Source organism: Brachycentrus maculatus, unplaced genomic scaffold (assembly GCF_059751285.1).
Source record: "Brachycentrus maculatus isolate JH-2025_06_01 unplaced genomic scaffold, ASM5975128v1 h1tg000196l, whole genome shotgun sequence".
Lineage (NCBI taxonomy): Eukaryota > Metazoa > Arthropoda > Insecta > Trichoptera > Brachycentridae > Brachycentrus > Brachycentrus maculatus.
Window position 1 is genome coordinate 1,598,583 of NW_028280947.1, and position 21,407 is coordinate 1,619,989.

Here is a 21,407-nt window from a genome sequence, read left to right on the forward strand (position 1 = left end):
TTATTTTTTTTTATTTTGTATATATTTTTTGCCCATAATTTTTTTTTTAAATAGGTACCAAATAAATAAACTCATACCTTACTTTATTTAATCATTATAAATAAATAAAAATATGAGATTAAAGGGTTAGAAGAGGTTTTAAAAACTTCTAAAAATACAACAAAATCAGAACTGAGCTTCCATTAAATTTTAGTTTTGAATTGTAAATAAAATCATTATAATTATTATTTGTAATGAAAAATAAAAGATATTATCTTTTTTTAAATGTATATATGTTTTTATACGTTGGCTAGGAATACCAAAAAATTAATATACCCATTGCACTTCAAATACTTTTGTTGTGATCAATTTTCTAATTGTCCTTTCCATTATTAATATTATTAATGTAAATACATGTTACTTAAAATCCTTAAATTGTCATAAAAAATGCAACCAGTTAGACTAGATTTTACCATAAGACCAATGAGTCAATTGGTTGAGTATGAATGATATTAACACATTGGTTACGGTGAAGTTTATTAAAGAAATGTAATTTGACGCGGACGATATTAGATTGCATCTAAAGAATAATGGGAGAAAAGAATCGATAACATTTTTGTATTAAAGTGACATCTATCTTCTATATAGCAAAGCAAACATGACAATCAGACGTTTAAGATATGTTTCTTGTATATAAAGTTGAAGGTAACCGAAATGCACAAAAATGTAAACACCGCCGCAACATAAGGTTTCTGAAACGCTCGAATATGTGCATACTGTAAACAATGTGTTAAGTAAAATATGAATTATGAATGTATAAGTAGAATATTCAAATAATTTTCCATCAGAAAATGTTGACTACATACTGTCAATTGTCATCACCCATACAAAGAACCAATAAATTAAAACAATGAAGCACACCAAAACTAAAGTGCTACTAGGAATTTATTATCTCACTGTGCTGTTCAGATCTCCATTTACTGTTTTTGTAACATCGGTATTATCATTATTATCATATTGTAATATTTTTACAATAAAACAACATGGTTCGAAATTATGCAGGTTAAAATGTCCGTAAAATTGACACTTCTTTACCATTTTAAATATATATATATTTTTTATAATGAGGGGGAAGAAATTTACATATTTTTAAAGAACTAAAAGTTAAAAATGTATTAATTACTCAATTTACAGGTTTTCTGAGTTCAACGTTTATCAAAAAATTATTTTTGTATCACAAAATATAAAAAAAAAATGAATGAAATAGATTTTCGATAGATAAAAAAATTATATTAGATAAAATACATTAACAGATTCTACAAAATATATATTTTTCCACATGACACTGAATCAGATCAATGCGTCTTTAAGAGAAATATCAAATTTACAAATTAGATTTATTTATAAAATTAAAAAAGTTTATTTTAAAATACGTAGAAAAAAAATTCACATTAGTAAATTTCCTCAAACGTTTAATTTTAAAAAAAAATTATCGTAAAGTATTTTTTTTGAGCAAAACATTTAAAATATTCTCAGGTCTATGGGTTGATGATGAAATAAACTATATAAGTAAAACATGTCTACAATTTTTTTTGTGTGTAAAATTAAATAAGATGTGTCAATTTTTTTTTTAAATGGAGTTGTCTAAATAACGCAGTAAGGTATTAAGTGTATTATTATGAATATTATTATTCATATTCCAATGAAATATGCATTTGAAAAAGACTATTGGCATTATAAAAAAAAATATGTCAGCATAATTTTTTTATCTGGATGTTTTGTTTAAATTTCTTTGTTTGTTATCACCAAAAATCAATTTTTAGAATAACATGTACATAAAATAAAATGTCTCTGAATTCGCGAGATGGTACTGTAATTATAATACATTATTTTGTATAAAATATGGCTATATTATGCGTGTGTAGTTATTAAAATAAAACAATACTTCAGAAAATATTTTTAATAAATAAAATTGTATACTTTTTATAACAGTCAACATGTTTTATTCATAATACCTTTTTGTTGTCTACAAAATGTTACATGAGCCCAATCCTATTCTTCTTTTAACCCTTATCCAGATCCAATGGTGCATAGGGCACTGCATTGTATTGACGCAGTGTCATCTCAATCGTTACTTACATGAAGGCAAGGAGATCAATCCTACGTTTTAGTCTAGGATTACTATTAAATAAATATTCAACAGAAAATCAATTTGATTAATTTTTACCCCTCCTGGGAATCAAACGCGAGGCCCCAGTATGATGTTACGTTCAACAGAGGGCGCTGCCATGTGGTAAAAAAACATGTATTTACACGTAAAAATATGTATCACCTGTTACATTTTTATCTTTACATTGTATGTAGATAACTTGAAGAAAATACATGTATTTCAATACAAAATTATGGCCAAATTTTGAAGCGATTGATGTATAAAAATATGAGATTTAAGACTTTGAGCAAATAAACATTTATATTTTATCAACATACATAGATTATGAAAATCTTTTCCTATATTAACAATTGTTTATGCTACAAACGTTTAACATTTTTAGCCATTGTTTATTTGCAGATTAAAATGTAAAAAAATTAGAAATATCGACAAATTCACTGGACACGTCGATATGAAATTTTCCCAAAAAAATCAAGGAGATATTCCCATTTCAAAATTCATTCAAACTCCAATTCAATATAAAAACCAGTCGTTCTACGTCATCCGTTATTCCGGGCCATCTGTCGGTCCATAGTCCAAATTCCGTCACCGGCAAAACAGTGCGGCTTCTCGATCAAATACAGAGAAAGAGACAGAATTTGAGAGTTGGTCAATTTAGAGAAGTTGACATTTGAGAACTCGTCAAAACCTACAAGAGACTCATAACTCAAGTTTTCTAAATCAGATAATTCCTCGGATGCACTGCTCATCCCTTCGGCGCTTTCTCCAATATCTGCAAACTCATCGTGATCTATCGTAAAGCCCAAGTTGCTACGGGAATTAATATTTTGAGAACTTCGTAACTTTGTGAGTACTGAAGTGTATTTCTCTATTGTTTCGCTGCAAAGAGAAAATAATAATTAGTGCAAAATTGAATTGTCAATATACGGGTCAAATCTCGGTATAACGAACTTCACGGGACCAAAAAAATATTTTGCTATAATGAAAATTCATTAGACTGGATGTAAAGGATATGACACATTTTAAATGTATTTTATCGCTATATTAAACCCACTCTTATTAGAAAATTTAAATTAGTTATTACTGTTACACTACACCCGATCTTCCGGCCAGTGATCAATACAATATAGGTACCTACCTACTACAGGACACAACAGAAATGAAACAATGCTTTTCAAACTGTGAAACTTTATTGGAAAAAAGACATTTATAAGCAATGAAAGAAAAGTGAATTAAAAAGCAAGTTCAAAATTTTTTTTGGACTTCTCAATGTTTTAAAATGAATTGTAAAATCATTTTAAAATTTTAAAAAAAAGTTTGTTGCTCTGAGATCGGCTTCGCTACATTGAATTTTGGTTCAGTACAATTTATATGGAAGTTTTCCGGGGACAAATTGCAGATTCGTTATACTGGAAATTTCGTTCATTCGGTATTCGCTACAAAGAGATTTGACCTGTAATACATAATGGAGCATACAAATATTGATGAATGCATCAATCTCAGCATAGATGAAGAAAAATATGGAAGTCTGGGTATTTACAGGGCTTGTATGGGCTGGTTATACTATCACTTTACACACGTGTAACATTCACCATTCTACCCATGATTGACAACCACACTACTCAAATTTTTGGAAGTCATACATATCGCTCACTCCTTTCAAGAAAGTCATAAATCAAAAAACTTGATTTTTCAGGAGAACGTTTTTAAAGTTTAAAAATATAATACAATGTATTAAAAATAAATATCAAGTGACTTACTGAACTTTTTACTGTGCAACAGATCTTTTTAGGTAAAACCTGAAGGTTTTTTCTCCATTTGTAAAATATTTAGATTATTTAAAAAAATAATTGAACAATACCTTTTCTTCAAAATGCAAAAACAACACTTTCTGCCCTGTAGCGGGTAAATATTAAGTTAAAAATATGCCGCTTTTGCTGGGATAAAGTACATTTTCTAGGCATTCCGAAAACATGCACAACTGAAAATTGTCAATTTTTGATTTATGACGTTCTTGAAAGGAGTGAGCGATATATGTTTAATCTCATGACGTTCCATGATTGAGGTCACAACAGCCATCTATGATTGGATTTAGAAAGCTTTTATTTAGCAGGGACCCTTTTTATTTTTGTATGCAACATCCTAACCCGATTATCTTACATACTGGGATACGCTTGAGCACATGATTATAATTTTTTTTATACAGCTTATAAATTGACCAGATTATTTTATTCACAACATTTTTGGGTGAGTCCAATTCGTTGCTCACAAATCTGGGTTTCTCCGTTTAGGAGTTATTTTTACATTTTGACATCTTATCTACGTTGAAATTTAAAATTTTTCATTTCTATGTTGTAAAACCAATACAGATTTGTGTGAACAACGATCTAATGATAAATTAAATAATAATTAAACCCTTTACCACACCACACTGGTGCATAGGGCACTGCGTCATATGACGCAGTATTATCTTGATCGTTTTACACATGAAAGAAATGGTGATCAGCCCTCCGCTTCAGGTACCAGTCCAGGGTGATATTGAATAAATATTACAGTGAAAAAATCACTTATATTTATTTGACCCCCCCCTGGGAATCGAACCCGGGACCTCCAGAAAATAAAGACACCCAAAAATGTTGTAAAAAACGCATTTGCTTGTTGAATCATTTCCACTATCTCCTTTTGCCCAATTCAATCATAGTGAAGCGCCCTTGAGGTAGTATTTTATGAAAATAGCGCTTTATAAATTATCCAAAATTATTATTATTCTCATTTTTACCTAGAATACAACACCAGATGACAGTTATCAAATATTTCTTGTTTGGTAAAGTCTCTCCGAAGCCATGTGATGGTGTTTGTAACGGCCACCGTGGAGAGGTGACGGGAGTAGTTGTGCTGCATAAGTTTCCTTTTGACTTCTTGTTCGGGATATGAGAGACGAGATCCGACCGCAACGATGATATCAGAAAAGGTATTCATGTCTCCTAATTTCTCAATTATACTGAAACAAAAAAAATAATTTGTTTATTTCATCATACACATAACTACAAATTACAATAATGTGCCTTCACTGAGTTTTCCCGTGCCGAGGGCACATTTTACAATATTTATTTATAAAATTATAATGAAAGAAAATTGTCTATACAATCAAATAAAGGATAAGATTATGGATATTTCAATATAAAGTTTGGACTTTATCATTTAGTGTGAAAAACAATATCATCCAAATGGCAACTCGGGAAGATTTGATGCATGCGATTCTTTTGAGGTCATTTTTAGCCCAGTTTTTTGCAAATTTCTGGCGGTATCTGTGCCGTGACTTGAGTAATATTGGTTTTGAATATGTCTAGAGCTCGGAGATTATTAGCATAAAATTTTTATAAAAAATGTATCGCTGTGTGTGTTTTATTTAGGTTTTCTTTCGAAAGCGAACAATGAATGACCCTGTATAAGGAAATGCATGAACGTGGAAGAGGCAAAGACTGTTTACAAAGACAAATTGGTCCAGCGTTATATTCTCTTTGATAGTTAGTTAGTTAGTTGGTTTGGAATAATACAAGGGGGTTGACTTACTGATCATGAGTCTGTTTACAAGTCACAAGAGCATGAATGCTGGCACATTGTCTGTTAAGAGAATTGTACTGCTTTAATCTTGCCATTACTCTTTTGCTATATTGCACAAGCAAAGGAATCTAGAAATAAAATGCATAAAATGTGACTATAGAGTTTCATTAACCGGATCCACGCGGCTCGCATAACCGTATGTGTTTTAACAAAACATGCCCCATACGCGGCTGACATAAGCATATGTGTTTTTACTTTGCTCCAAGTTTCGAACCTCAGTTCAACTTGGAGGGATTTTTTTATAGTGTGGAACTTTGGATAAAATAATACGCCAATCCTTGGCCTTATGACATCTGTTGAAACATCTGACTAATAATTTGTAACATCACAAGGATAAATAAAAGAACAAATCCCTGATTTTTCTTGAGGTCGCTAATTACTCCGTGCCATAATCATGCCCTATATCTGTCACACTCTCGACGCTACGCATTGCCAGTAGGTAAGAGTGACACACGATGCGTGCTTTGATTTATTTATGTTACGATCTTATTTGTTTATATTACGATATATTTCAAGAATAATGTGACACACGTGTATTATAGAGTACCAAAAAGGCACAATGAATCCCATTGAACGTTTTTGTTTAGGGAAATAAATCGTTTCTCAACTAAATACATGATAAAAGTAATCATTTAAAAAACGACGAAATACCGCCGCGCACGGGCGTCTCTCAGGAAGAAAGTTAACGCAGTTAAAAGGTTAATTGATTTGGCACTTAGTGCCATGTCTATATATTTTTAATGAACTTATACTTTGTAAATATAGTAGAGTCCCGATAACTTGGCACTTGATAATCCAGCAGTCCAGATTACTTTTGCCACACCCTGGCAGGACCTTCATTATAGACAGCTTTGTGCCTTCATAAAGTATTTTCTGTCTCAGAAAATTTCAAATTTGAAATTGATTTCACCAATCTGGTGGAGTCTTGAATTTTGTACCTTATGTAGCATAGTTTAATTTCACTTTTAATTGTGACTTTTTTTATTGTTATTACCCTTTTTTTTACAACCGAATTTCTATTCTTTATATATGTATTTAACCTACACCTTAATTGTTTCTGTAAGCTTGTTGTGTTCTCATATAATTGATGAAAAACATTCAAACAATTTGTATTGCACTGTATTTTATTTATTTATTATTGTAATGTTTTTCATTGTTTGTGAACCATAAATAAATCAAATAAAATAAAATAAAATTAGTTTTCATTTTTATGCAGCAAAGGCTAATAAGTCAAATGTAGTAAATGAAGTATGTACTTTTCCTTTTTTTCGCGATGTAGACTTTTGTCATGTGCTAATTTCGGGCTTTGATCAATATAATCATGCCTGAAGTACTAAGCAATCTCGATGAATCGAAAGTCTAATGTATTATGTAATTTGAATTACAGAAATCTACAAACCCTATTGTTCCCAACCAGAGCTTGGTATTCCGGGAGGGCCTCAAGTTGGACAAATCTGGCTTTTAATTTATCCGGATTCAGTAAATACAGGGGAAGCAGTCTCTTCCCCGCACTCGCGGGCATATTGTGTTCCTGAAAAAATAAAACACTAAAGGCAATGAATGAATACTGTACGGAGAATGTTGACTTTTCCTGTACTGATCATTTAAAACTCACATGTAATCTGCAGCGAGGTACCAATAGACTCCAGTTCTTATTTGTATGGAAATTGTAGTACGCAGCTTGCAACAAGTACCAACTCATACATATACGCCGATTATTTCGACTCTTGACCGACTGACTACTTTCAAGTATTTGAAATACTTGAACATGCCTTCATACAAAGTTTTCCTCGGTCTTTCAATGCTTTTGTTACCAACCATATTTGCCTAATAAATTTGTTTAACTATCATTTCTTCACCCATTCGATTCACATGCCCAAACCATCTCAAAACACATTTCTTAATTTTATCGGTAATGCTTGTCTCAGCCTTGCATTCTTTCCTTACATCACCATTCGAACATCTATCATACGTTATACCACTCATTCGTCTGATAGATTGCATTTCGACTGCATTCAGTCTACCATCATATTTTTGATGAAAACTCCATGCTTCACTATATCCATACATTTGGGTTGGAAAGAGAATTAATAATAATCTGAATCAATAAACATTGAAGGTATCTCTACGATACTGAAGCTGGGGAGTAAGGTGTCGGCTGAGTCGTTTTTTCCACACATCACCATTCAAACATCTATCATGCAACATTTTACCGCATATTCGTCTGAGAGAATGCACTTCGACTTACATTTAGTCTACTTTCATCCTTCTTTTGCTAACTCCATGGTTATTATTTGACATCTCATAGAAGTCTGGGCATTTACGGGGCAGACGACCGTCATAGGCTGGTTTAAGTCATCACTTTACACACGTGTAATATTCACCAATTCTACCCATTATTGACAACCACACTACTCAAATTCTTGGAAGTTCTATATATATATATATATATATATATATATATATATATATATATATATATATATATATATATATATATATATATATATATATATATATATATATATATATATATATATATATATATATATATATATATCAATCAATTCAGAAACATTGTTATTGAATCACTATAACTTCACTAGAGACATATATTGGTGAGATGAAAAGAGCTTTTTATTGAGCAGAAACGCTTATATCAGTATGTGAGGTCCAAATCCTGGATTATAATCACACACATGAGAAATGCCAGAATTTTGGACACACTCAAAATGTTGTAACTCCATGGTTCATTTTGATATATTAGAGATCAAGAAAGTTAGTAAAAATACCTCTAAAACCTTCCTAATCTTCAGTAAAGCTTGGTAATCTTCTTTGATAATGGCAGGAAGTAGGTTGATTGCATGGCGGGCCTCAATCTCATGAAAGCTTTTGACTTTTTTCAAAATATTCATGGTGTTGTTTGGGTCAGCGCAGATGACAAACGAATGTGTTCTGATTTTACTGTCCGACATTTGGAGTTCCTTTTGGGCGAGCGTGATAGATTTTTCCATGTATGCGAGAGGAGTGTGCCGAAATCTGTTGTAAGTTGTGACGATTTTATTGAATTTGTCGGGTTTTATGCCAAGTCTCCAATCCAAGTATTTTTGGAGAACGATAAACCTTAATTCATCTGAAACAATAAGGAAATGACACATTACTTTATGTACCTGCGGGAATCACTGTAGCTACTAGTGATTTCTCATTGTGGGTGTTCTTAACAATTTTTCAGATATCGCACACTCCTTTCAACAACGTCATTTATCAAAAATCATCCATTTTCAGTTGTGCATGTTTTCGGAATGCCCAGAAAATGTACTTTATCCCAGCAAAAGCGGTATATTTTTAATTTAATATTTTTCCACTACAGGGCAGAAAGTGTTGTTTTTGCATTTTGAAGAAAAGGTATTGTTAATTTTTCTTTTTTTTAAATATACTAAATATTTTTCAAATGGAGAAAAAACCTTCGGGTTTTACCTAAAAAGATCTGTTGCATAGTAAAAAGTTTAATAAGTGGCTTCATATTTATTTTTAATATATTTTATTTTATTCTCAAACTTTGAAAACGATCTCCTGAAAAATCAGGTTTTTTGATTTGTGATGTTGTTGAAAGGAGTGAGCGATATGTGGGCTGTTCAACTATTATGTAGACTGACGTCATAAAACAAATTGTTCTTTATTTAGGAGTTCTATATCTGGGTTCGCTTCAAAGTATTTACCTCCCTGACGCACACACTTATCCTAACAGCATTTCACTTTTGGAAAAAAAATCCTGGAATTTAAACAAGTAAACAAGTGGCTTCTCGATATGGGACAAAGTAGTTGCATAAAGTTGATCACCCCACCAAGATAGAGACAGCCAACAGCGGACAGTTATTGTTGCAATGTGTATTTTGTTACGTGTTATGTTGTTATGAATGTCTAGTCACGGGCTATGCTTAGTAAGACATTCATCAAAATGCTTCTTTTGTGATGTAGTTCAGCTCTTTCATCGCATTTGCGGGTGAGTAAGGTGTGGTGTGGGTGTGTGTGTGGGGGGAAGAACAGTGATCGAATGTTTGGCCAAAAACTCACAAATTATGAAACCTGAATGGGGTGAAGCTGATGAAACAACAATGCTTACAACATTAGTATATCGACGGGCCACACTTTTAGCAAAGTGTACCAGAGTCGATATATCGATTCCCAGCACATCATAGAAAAAGAAGTTTGAGAATAATTTTACAGCAGAAGAACAAAGACATGTCTAAAATAAAACGTAATTTTATGATCAAACTTACTTATTGTTTTATCACTATCATCGACATCAGCAGGAGGATATTCTTCTTCAGACCAAAGAGTAAAGCACTTGCATAGTTTATATCGAACATCTAAATCGTTGTCTAAACAGCCGCATTCCTTCAAATTTGCAATGGTTTTGACTTTGAATATTTTTGTATACCTTAAACATTACAAGAGTAATGAAATAAATATTTTAAGTTCTCTGTGCATACTGTCCCAACCATAAAACCATACAATAGCAGGTCAGATAGCATGTGGCATCACGTTTAGGGCAAAGTGATTATTTTTCGAATATTTCAAGATTAAGTCGGGATTTGGACTACTAACGCCATCTATTGATGATACAACACAATTAAATTATTAATTGGCCAGTTATACGTTTTACCAACTGAAAATTAAGTAATTCCATTAAGTACAGTAAAACCTCGATATAACGGACTAATTGGAGGGAGGGAGTGTCCGTTAAAGCCGAGAGTCCGTTATAAATATAAAAAACAAGTTTATAATAAATCAAAAACCTTTGTTTTGAAAATATTAACATTATTTATGATATAAATAAACAATACAATTTTTTAATTAAATAAAACACTTGAATAATCCACTGAATTGAGTTTTATTTTTATTTACGTCTAGTTTCGAAAACAATTGTCGTTTTCGAAACTAGTCGTAAATAAAAATAAAACTCAATTCAGTGGATTATTCAAGTGTTTAATTTAATTAAAATAATCATGTCATTCCATAAAGTTAATGCCGAATCAATAAATAATATAAAAAATACAAAACACAAACAAAATTCTATTTATTGTCTTGGGACACTTGTCGTGAAGTGACGTTGCTGTTTGATATTGACACGCTTGATTTCGGTAATCCTGCTTTGAAAAAGGAATCAAGTATGGTTTGCATTATTAAGTTTACAGATTTTTTATTTATTATAATATGCTATAAATTCGTTATCTGATGAATAGTCAAAAAATGTTATTAGATCTACGAGATGTAATCTTACTACTGATACTCTTCTTCTTTAACTTAATTTTTGGCAAGACGGCATTATGTCACAAATTCTGGCAAAATGATTATCATGGCCGCTAGAAATTATTTAAATGCGAAGACAGTTGAATTTAAGCATGTTTAATATTAATATGGCGTTTTAATTTTTTTTAAATTTCACCGGATTTTTGTCCGTTTTGTCTGAAGTCTGTTTAATAAGGGTCCGTTATATCAAGGTTTTATTGTAATTTAAAATCACAACCAGCTTACAATGATATATAAGATGGCGTAATCTCTTTAAAACCACATTCCTCCAGCACCTTTCCTCGTTTCAATATGTATCCGCCACGAAATATCAGAATTCTAGGCGTCTTTATTGCAGAATCTTTATCAATACCAAAAACTTTTAACACTCTCAGAACTTCTGATAAATGGCCTTTGGTAACTTTTCCGAGATTATATTTATTTATAATGGCTTCACTATATTTATGATCCAATCCTAAAAACACACAATTACTCATATCAAATAAATATGTTTAAATAAGTATAATTGAATGCATGACGTTTATAGGTTAACTCACCGAATGTTTTCTGAAATAAATTGACAATTTTGGGATCTACCGCGCGATTTTTTATATTCCGACACATAATTTGGCAAATGTTCAAACAGGAATTGAGTGCTTTCAAGTTTGAAAACTTTCCTAATAGAACCGACATTGCTATTCCCAACTCATATTTTCGAAAGTTTTGACAGTTCTTTTCAAATAAATGTCAAATTTTCTCAAGTGTTGCAAGTATAAAAAAAATATAGGCATAAACATTATCGGTAGGAACTACCGCTAATTGGGTCATTACGTCAGTCCGTTTTTTTTCTCTCGCTAATTTAACCCTCATCCGCACCCGATGGTGCATAGGGCACTGCATCATATAAACGCAGTGTTATCTTGATCGTTAACACATGAGGGAAAGGTGATCAGCTCTCCGCAGGTCCGCCCTTATCCAGAATATTAAAAAAAAATATATAAATATTAAAAAAAAAAAATCACATTTATTTGTTCGGACCCCCCCCCCCCAGTACATTACACTACGGAGGCGGACATAAAAAATAAAACAAGTCTCTTATAATAAAAACTTTAATACTCTTTTCTTACAATGTCTAAATATCACACAGGTTTATTCGGAAGCAGTTTTAGAATCTTTATCCACATTCTTTTGCCAAATACCGGAACAAGAAAAATTGTGGTCTTTTTCCAGGTTATAAGTCACCAAACTTAATATTTGTTGGTTGTTCAAGGATGATAATTGTATATTTGAATATAATGTGTTTGAAGATAGTCCCATTCCGCTTATTTCATTTGCTCGAGCCTTTAACAAGTTGTCTGTACACTTTATTATATCTGGCCTGTAAAAAAAACATTTTTTTTGTATATTAAAAGCATTAACTTTGTGGTATGGTAATATATTTTTTTGTATTCTTTCTCTCTTTCAAAATTTTATTTATATTTAAATGTCAGTCCGTAATAATTTTATTTAAATGACCTGAAAATGGAATGATTATTCCGAAACCGGTAGTCACGAATTGGTATTTATTAAATAAGTATTACACAAAGTGTAGGATGAATGATAAGGAGAGTGTTAGAAACAATATTATTCACTTTGTATTCTAGTGTGGAGCTTATAATAAAAACTTCCTAACTCTTTCACTGATGAATCAATTAATTTTATTAATTGATTCGGCACTCACTTGTGATTATATCTATCTATTTTTAATTTAAATTTCTCTTGGTAAAACCATAATTAAAAAAATGACATGTTAAAACCTCACCCTATTGTCCATGTTTCCACTGATGAAATAAAGAGAAACATCTCCTACATATAAAAAAACAAAAACTTTCAAGGCGCAACTGAATTATATGTAATCTTAGGGCAAATAAATTGTTGATATTTTGTTTTTGAATTTCTTTAGTCCGTTTGGGAAACTTTTTTTGTTTTGGATTTTAGTTTTCGAGATATAGCAATTTTACGCTGCACCTGATTTTGCGGGCGAAAATCAAATTGCACGCGATATAAAAACCTGATCATATTATGAACAAGCCAGACATTTAAAGGAAGACCAAAAATTCATGGAAAGATAACATGATTTGAAGACTTGGCCTAGGTGACGTTGTCTATGACAGAAGGACCTACAGCCTGAGGACGAGGAGAGCTGACCCAACAGTCTACAAATACGGTAAGTTGGGATAGAGTTAGGAAGAAGAAGAAGATTGAAATTTGGGGGGGAAAATCCCCCACACAGTTATGTGAATATTTCAGTAATTGAAACAAGATTTAGAAAATTACACTTAAATGAAATATGTTAATACTTACAGAGTGTAAAGAACCAGCTGTAGGTTGGAAAAGATTTCTGAGTTAGTGAAGTTCTTCTTTAGGTAATCAAAAACTCCAATAATTGAAGGTAGTGGCGCATATGTCCAGTATGGATGCTTGATCAATTCTCTTCTTATTGAATCTTTGGAAAAAACAGGTGAAAACAGTTTTGCCAGCGCTCTCAGTATGTCCACCCCTTTTGTTTTATCTCCAAAATCTTGGGCATACCTGAAAAAATTTATAATTTTGTATTATTTTGATTAAATTTGATCCTTGCATTTCAAATCTGTCATAATATTCAAACAATTAATATATTTTATATTGATTTTTGATGACATATCGTAAAAAGAATAGTAGTTCTTTAATTTTTAATTAAGATTTAATGAAAAAATCATGATAACAGATATCGCTCACTCCTTTCAAGAACGTCATAAATAAAAAATTGTCAATTTTCAGTTGTGCATGTTTTCGGAATGCCCAGAAAACGTACTATATCCCAGTAAAAGAGGCATATTTTTAACTTAATATTTACCCGCTACAGGGCAGAAAGTGTTGTTTTTGCATTTTGAAGAAAAGGTACTGTTTAATTGTTTTTTTAAATAAACCAAATATTTTTCAAATGGAGAAAAAACCTTCAGGTTTTACCTAAAAAGATCTGTTGCACAGTAAAAAGTTCAAAAAGTGGCTTGATATTTATTTTTAATACATTGTATTATATTTTAAAACTTTAAAAACATTCTCCTGAAAAATCAAGTTTTTTGATTTATGACGTTGTTGAAAGGAGTGAGCTATACCTCTTCTCACAATCCAACCTTTTTAAACGCCAATCTACAAATATAGTTTTGTTATCTGGGGTTAAAAGGGCTAAGTATTAAAGAAAACAAACCTATCAAACTCCTTTTGGCTCGCGATCAACTTATGTAAACTGGTACATTTTTTATTAGCTTTTGCCAGAACTTGAATCCTGTCGTGCACTTTACTTCGGCTGTATATAAAGTGACATATCTGAAATGATTACAAAAATTGGTTGTCTGAGAAAATGTCTGAGTATGTCTCAAATACAACTGACTGCCAGTTGAGAGCAAAAAGTGTCTAATTTAATAAAGCGCTTGAAATGCGTTTCCTGGAAAGCAGCTACAGTACACTCATATTTTTTCAGGATGGATGGTGGAAAAAAATTCTGTATAATCGATTTCCTGGTTGAAAAAAAAATAAATTCAAAACTGCGCTACATGCGATTATTTTTTTTTCTTAACAAGTATTGTTAAGGGAAAACGCATTTCAAATACCGAACTTGTTCTTGGAACAAATTCTATAATGCGAGGCAATACTGTACTTATATAGTGAATTACTTGTTAGTTATTAGTCTATCTTGAGCCATGTAAAATAGGAGCTTAACTGGAGGCCTAGGACAGGATTCAGAAGCATGGGTAGGCCCCGGACAAGATGGTCCGTTGACATTAACCTTTCCCTTCCAGTGCTAAAATAAAACGCGCGTCCCGGTGTTGGGTAGTCACTACGCAATTAAAAATTAGCAATTTTAAATCGGAAAAATATGGACATTCACAGCTAATTCCCTTAATTAATTATAAATGAAGTCAAAAATTATAATAATTTAGATTTATTTGCTGAAAACATTAAAATACCATCTGGCAACGCTCACGGAACAAGCGTAGGTCTACTCTTGTCGAAAGCTCAAGGCCTACTGCCACTAACTGGCTAGCTAGCCAGACAACATTGAGCTTTGAGCTCCTCACGCTTGCACAGTGTAAGTATGCAAAAGTGAGATGTGAATATAGTGCCGCGGTTCCTGCACACTCTTCACACGCTGTTTATACGCGAATTTGTTTGCGATATTCACAAAATACCTCTGATGTACCCGATAAATTCTGATTATTATGAATATTATTTTTTAAATCAATGCGTAAATACGTTATAAATGATTACCTAAAATCTTAGTCTTGTATTTATTATATTTATAGAGATATTATGGTTATTAGAAGCAATGTGTACTAGGTACACAACACCGGGAAGGGAGGGTTAAGAAATTGTCCGGCCTGTACTGGAAGAAAGTCGTGTTAAACAGACAACTGTGGAAGTCCAAAAGAGAAACATTTGTTCAATACTGGACACAAGAAGAAGGCTGAAGTAAGTAAGTAAGAGCCATGTAATCATGGATGATGTGGCTAAATGACACAATCTATTTTGTATTTACCCACCTTCATTATTTAATTATAAAAAGTTCTTTTGTAATTAGTAAATATTGTTATACTGTACCCGGGGACTTTCTTGAAGCCCAGTATATGCCTCGGAGGTTTTAAATTCTCTTATTCTATTTTGTACTGTTTTTGAGGATAAGGTGTAAATTAATACATTTTTTCGCTGTTCCAATTCATCTATGTTTTCACTCTGTAAAAAAAACATTTAAAAAAAATAAAGAGTTTTTTTTTACTTAATAAAAGGGTTTGTAGACATGAAATGTGACAGACACTGGATTATTCACCCTATGGGCGCATGTGCGCTACACGGAATTTGACCGTCCGGCAGTCCGGTTTTGAAAAATGAAGGGAACTATGACAGTTTAGCGTGATCGAATTTACGCGCAACGTTTCACGCACTGATCAAGAGCACCGATTTGAAGAAACATGGACAAAAGCACAAACCAATCCAAACCGATCATCCATTTTATATGCTAACTGATGTGCCGGACGGTAAGATTCCGTGTAGTGCACAAACCCCTATGGGCACTTGTAATATAAGAATACCTTCAATAGCTTCTGGATTTTTAAAACATCTTTGTAATTTTTTCTTAAAATGGCGGGATTTCTATAAACTACATCTTTGATATCCATTCCGGCTAGCTCCTTGACTTCGCTTATTAGCATTTTGACATTGCTCGGATTGAGTAACAGCAGGAATCCTTGCGTGTGGAATTTTTCATTGTCAAACTTCAGTTCCGTTTTGAGAATGTGGATAATCTCGCTGATGCTGGCAAAAGACTTGTGTTTCAGAGATAAGTAAATGTCAAGGTGGCTTTGGATAACTTCTTTAGGGCAGTCGACACACAAGCTGAAAAATATTGCCAAAACTCTCATGCGAACATCACCTGCAAAAATTAAATAAAGGGTTTTTTTATTATTAGATTAAAACCAATATTTTTAGCTTATCCACTTTTTTATTTGACCAGCGACCGGGTTTCGTCGTTACCGACATCATCAGACTGGTGAGATATTTAAAATATTGTATGATATTTAAAAACCTTTATAAAAATATTTTAAATATCATACAATACTTAAATTCACTCAAATTAAATTAATTTCTCATAAAATTATATCAAATCATGGTTATCAACTCCTGCCTTCTTTTATATATAACATAACAATTTGTATAGCCTCTCACCAGTCTGATGATGTCGGTAACGACGAAACCCGGTCGCTGGTCAAATAAAAAAGTGGATAAGCTAAAAATATTGGTTTTAATCTAATAATAAATTAAAAATGCAATTCCATCACGAAGTGTCAGTGGATAATATAAATCTATTAAATAAAGGGTAATGGATTAATAATTTTGTCCGCCTCTGCAGGGTAATGGTCAGCACGCGCGGCTATTGTACTGGAGGTCCTGAGTTTGATTCCATCGGAGGGGAGGGGGTCAAATAAATATAAGTGATTTTTTCACTCTATTTATTCAATATTACCCTGGACTGGTACCTGAAGCGAAGGGCCGATCACCTTTCCTTCGCGTGTTAACGATCAAGATAACATTGCGTTTATGTAATGCAGTGCCCTATGCACCATTGGGGTGCGGATAAGGGTTTGAATGAATATATACATATATAGATTGTAATTACATTAGCGCAAATATTGAGTTGAAAATTTAAAAAAATATATATCCGTGAAAAAAGGTGCCGGAATGCTGCGTGTCCTTCATGTGTTAACGATAACGAGATAACACTGTGTTTATATGAACCAGTGCCCTATGCACCATTGCGTGGAATGAATAAGAAGAATTACTATAATTCACTCTGTTCCCAGCATTCACTCTCCTTTCTATATCTTTATCAATCTTTACATCCCTTGAAAGCATGTTTCCGAAATGTACAATTGGAAACTTACACAGCTAAGTATAACATTAACTCACATAGGTTCTCGTAGGGCAAAATGTTAAACTGCATATTTTTCATTTTGGCCTGTATATCTGGCCACAAGGAAAAACAACTTAACAGGTGATTCCAAATATCACAGTCGGCTGGGAGCAATTTTTTTGTTTGCAATTCAGAAATACTGTATTTTCTAGTAATTGAAACATACCTGGAAGAAAGTAGATTGATTTAGTAAAATAAAATTGTCATTGTGAGAAAAAAAGGATAAATCATTGATATTTCAAGAGAGATGAAGAAGTATTGAAATGAGATTGAGGTAGCTGGGTATTCACGGGCTTAGAACCTGTCATTGCTTGGTAAAAGCGATCATTTCATGCACTGAGTAACATTCACCATTCTACGTATGGTTGACAACCATATCACTCAAATTTCGATTGAAGTATATCATTTATATTGAAAATTGCGAGTGTTTTTGTCACTCAAAACATAATTGATATCACGTGTTGAAGGTAAATGATACAGTGTTAAAATTGATCACTTAACCTTTCGTCGGCTTAATAATGTCGGTGCGAATTTTCCTCAAAGGAGTATCGACGTTAATGATCGTCGAAGTCTATCTGTCAGTTGGTATGATGTAATGCCATCTGTGGATATTTGTATTTAACTTTGTCATAAAATAAAACCTTGAGATTGGGAGCTTTATTATTTATTTAAATTATTTTTTACATAATTTCTATCTTCATAATACAAAGATTTTATTAAAAAAAATACATATTTAATGTAAAAAAAACCCGGTCCCCAGAGAAAGTCGGACATCAATTATTGTACTCCTGGAAAGGTTAAATGAGCCAATAACAAGTCCTTAAATTGATTTTGTCAGAAAAATAATATAAAATCATGGTCTTCAACCCCTGCCTTGTTGTGTACATAACAATTTTGTCTAGCCTCCCATGAGTCGGATGTCGGCAACAATGAGACCTGGTCCCTGGTCAAATAAAATAAATATGGAAAAAACTATAAAGTTATTATTTTATTTGACAATAACAAATCATAAACCCTGTAAATACTCATGGGTAAATTCATATTGTTATATGCACATTGTTATATGCACACATGCACATTTTCTCTCATAAATATGTCGCTCACTCCTTTCAAGAACGTCATAAATCAAAATACTTGATTTTTCAGGAGAACGTTTTTAAAGTTTAAGAATATAAAACAATGTATTAAAAATAAATATCAAGCCTCTTACTGAACTTTTTACTGTACAACAGATCTTTTTAGGTAAAATCTGAAGTTTTTTTTCTCCATTTGAAAAGTATTTAATTTTTTGAAAAAAATAATTAAACAATGCCTTTTCTTCAAAATGCAAAAACAACACTTTCTGCCCTGTAGCGGTTAAATATTAAGTTAAAAATATGCCGCTTTTGCTGGGATATAGTACATTTTCTGGACATTCCGAAAACACGCACAACTGAAAATTGACAATTTTTGATTTATGACGTTCTTGAAAGGAGTGAGCGATGTGTCCATTTGCAAGATCTACACTAAATATTTTGTACTAATCTTTATGTTTCTGTGGTTAACTATAATTGGCTTGTTTAATGTATATGTTTTAATGTTTTATTTTACATATGTTGTTGTTGCTAACCCAAATAAATAAGTAAATATGTATTGACAAACTTTTTCAACTGTTAAGATATTAATTAAAAATCAACACTGCCACTTCATATACAAAAAACACATCTCAAATACCTCTAATTTCATGTCATGTTTGCTTTGCTGTGTAGCGGATAGATGTCACTATAATACAAAAATTTTGATCCTTTTCTGTCATTATTCTTTTCATGCAATCTAATATCGCCCGCGTTAAATTACATTTCTTAGCAAACTTTACTGTAAATAATGTATGAAAAAAATTTCCCATTTCACACTAAGGACGGGAAAGATATTTTTAGCCATTTGGTCGATTGATGCTTGAGGATGGGAAGGGTATTTTTACCTTCTACGTCGGCTTTCTTCCCAAGTCGGAAAAGAAGGAATTACACATTTAATGTTTTTATATGAATATTATGTACCAATCACTTTGTTAACCTTTTAACTGCGTTAACTTTGTTCCTGAGAGACGCCCGTGCGCGGCAGTATTTCGCTATTTTTTAAATGATTACTTTTATCATGTTTTTAGTTAAGAAATGATTTATTTCCCTAAACAAAAACGTTCAATGGGATTCATTGTGCCTTTTTGGTACTCTATAATACACGTGTGCCACATTATTCTTGAAATATATAATAATATAAACAAATAAGATCGTAACATAAATAAATCAAAGCACGCATCGTGTGTCACTCTTACCCACTGGCGATGCGTAGCGTCGAGAGTGAGACAGATATAGAGCATGATTATGGCGCGGACTAATTACCGACCTCAAGAAAAATCAGGGATCTGTTCTTTTATTTATCCTTGTGATGTTACAAATTATGTCAGATATTTCAACAGACGTCATAAGGCCAAGGATTGACGTATTATTTTATCCAAAGTTCCACACCATGAAAAAATCCCTCCAAGTTGAACTGAGGTTCGAAACTTGGAGCAAAGTAAAAACACATACGCCTATGTCAGCGGCGTATGGGGCATGTTTTGTTAAAACACATACGGTTATGCGAGCCGCGTGGATCCGGTTAAGGTCTTAACTATATGCACGTAATTAACAATTCCCGTCACCAGCGGTCCGCAGGCATAAAAAACACCCGTCCTAAGTGTGTTAATAATATAAATAAACTGAATTTCTTACGTGGAAAGAGTATTGAGGTTAATTTTCTGGAATCCAACTTCAGATAGAATTTGCCATCGGCTTCCAATAGTTATTGGATGAACATTTAGTACACCGGGATTGTCTAAAATGCTTTTTTTACTAACACCGAGTGCATCGAGAACATTGACTACGTCTGTGACTTGATTTTCTTCGATATGCTGAAGCTTTGGATACTGCAACATCATGGACTGAATTTTATAAAGAGGAACTTCTGAAATAAAGAAAACAAAAATACTTGTATTGAAACAGTTGGGTGTAAGATTGTTGTGAAACGTTTAAAATTGTAATTTAGGATATCTATATTACTTATAAATTATCTGATTATATCGCATCAATATTGTTTACTTACCGAAAGTATTCTGGCAAAACTTAAGGAGAGAAGGCGATGCATTGAAAGAAGTATGAAGCTCTCTAAAATATAGCAAATTTGGGGCCATAAAAACATTATTGTTTTTTACAAACAAATTTAATAATTGTGCTTTATTTCGCAACATTTTGACGAAAGATATTAAGTAATTCTCAAACAAAAATGAAATAACTCAGATCCATATTTTGACATTTGACAGAAATGTCAAAGTAAAATTAGGACCATAGAGTATTGAAAATTTTCAAAAATATTCATAGACTAAAATGATGTTAATAAAACATTTATTTATGTGTAGGTAAGGGTACCTACTCATGATTTGATATGGGTATTTTTTTCTAAAGAAAATTGTAATGTCTATATGAAAACTTACATAACGGATTTTATATATAAATATTGTCCAAAATTATGTAGAAACTGTCAATGGAATTCGTTTAAAGCTCATCAATAGACGTAAGTGTAATTCGTCTTTTTTGCGATATTACCAAAGTCGATATTACTCCTCCCCCTATTTTGAAAAGAAGACAATTAATGTTTATTTAAAATCAAACATATTTATTGAATTAATTTAAACGAAAAAGTTACTTGAAAATAGTAAGTATGAAATAGACAAACAAAATAAAATTCTCTAATTAGATCAAACGAAAATTTAGGGCATTTACGAGGCTGACGACTCTCAAAGGCTGGTTTAAGTGATCACTTTACACAGGTGTAACATTT

At 32.1% G+C, this 21,407-nt stretch overlaps 2 protein-coding genes across 2 annotated transcripts; both read right to left on the bottom strand.

The window, feature by feature from the left end:
- Positions 1-1,924: 1,924 nt before the first annotated feature.
- Positions 1,925-11,805, bottom strand: LOC148307602 (transcription termination factor 5, mitochondrial-like). The gene is made up of 8 exons (XM_088263158.1): positions 11,623-11,805; positions 11,312-11,540; positions 10,054-10,214; positions 8,566-8,906; positions 7,173-7,304; positions 5,723-5,841; positions 4,929-5,150; positions 1,925-3,028 (listed from the first exon to the last, which is right to left on the bottom strand). Exons 1-8 carry the CDS (start codon positions 11,756-11,758, stop codon positions 2,689-2,691), a joined length of 1,680 nt encoding a protein of 559 aa, XP_088119284.1. The 5' UTR covers positions 11,759-11,805; the 3' UTR covers positions 1,925-2,688.
- Positions 11,806-12,158: 353 nt separating this feature from the next.
- Positions 12,159-20,901, bottom strand: LOC148307603 (transcription termination factor 5, mitochondrial-like). The gene is made up of 8 exons (XM_088263137.1): positions 20,673-20,901; positions 20,303-20,534; positions 17,549-17,718; positions 16,174-16,514; positions 15,686-15,817; positions 14,295-14,413; positions 13,409-13,636; positions 12,159-12,443 (listed from the first exon to the last, which is right to left on the bottom strand). The coding sequence occupies exons 1-8, from the start codon at positions 20,815-20,817 to the stop codon at positions 12,215-12,217; spliced, it is 1,596 nt and encodes a 531-aa protein (XP_088119263.1). The 5' UTR covers positions 20,818-20,901; the 3' UTR covers positions 12,159-12,214.
- Positions 20,902-21,407: the final 506 nt, after the last annotated feature.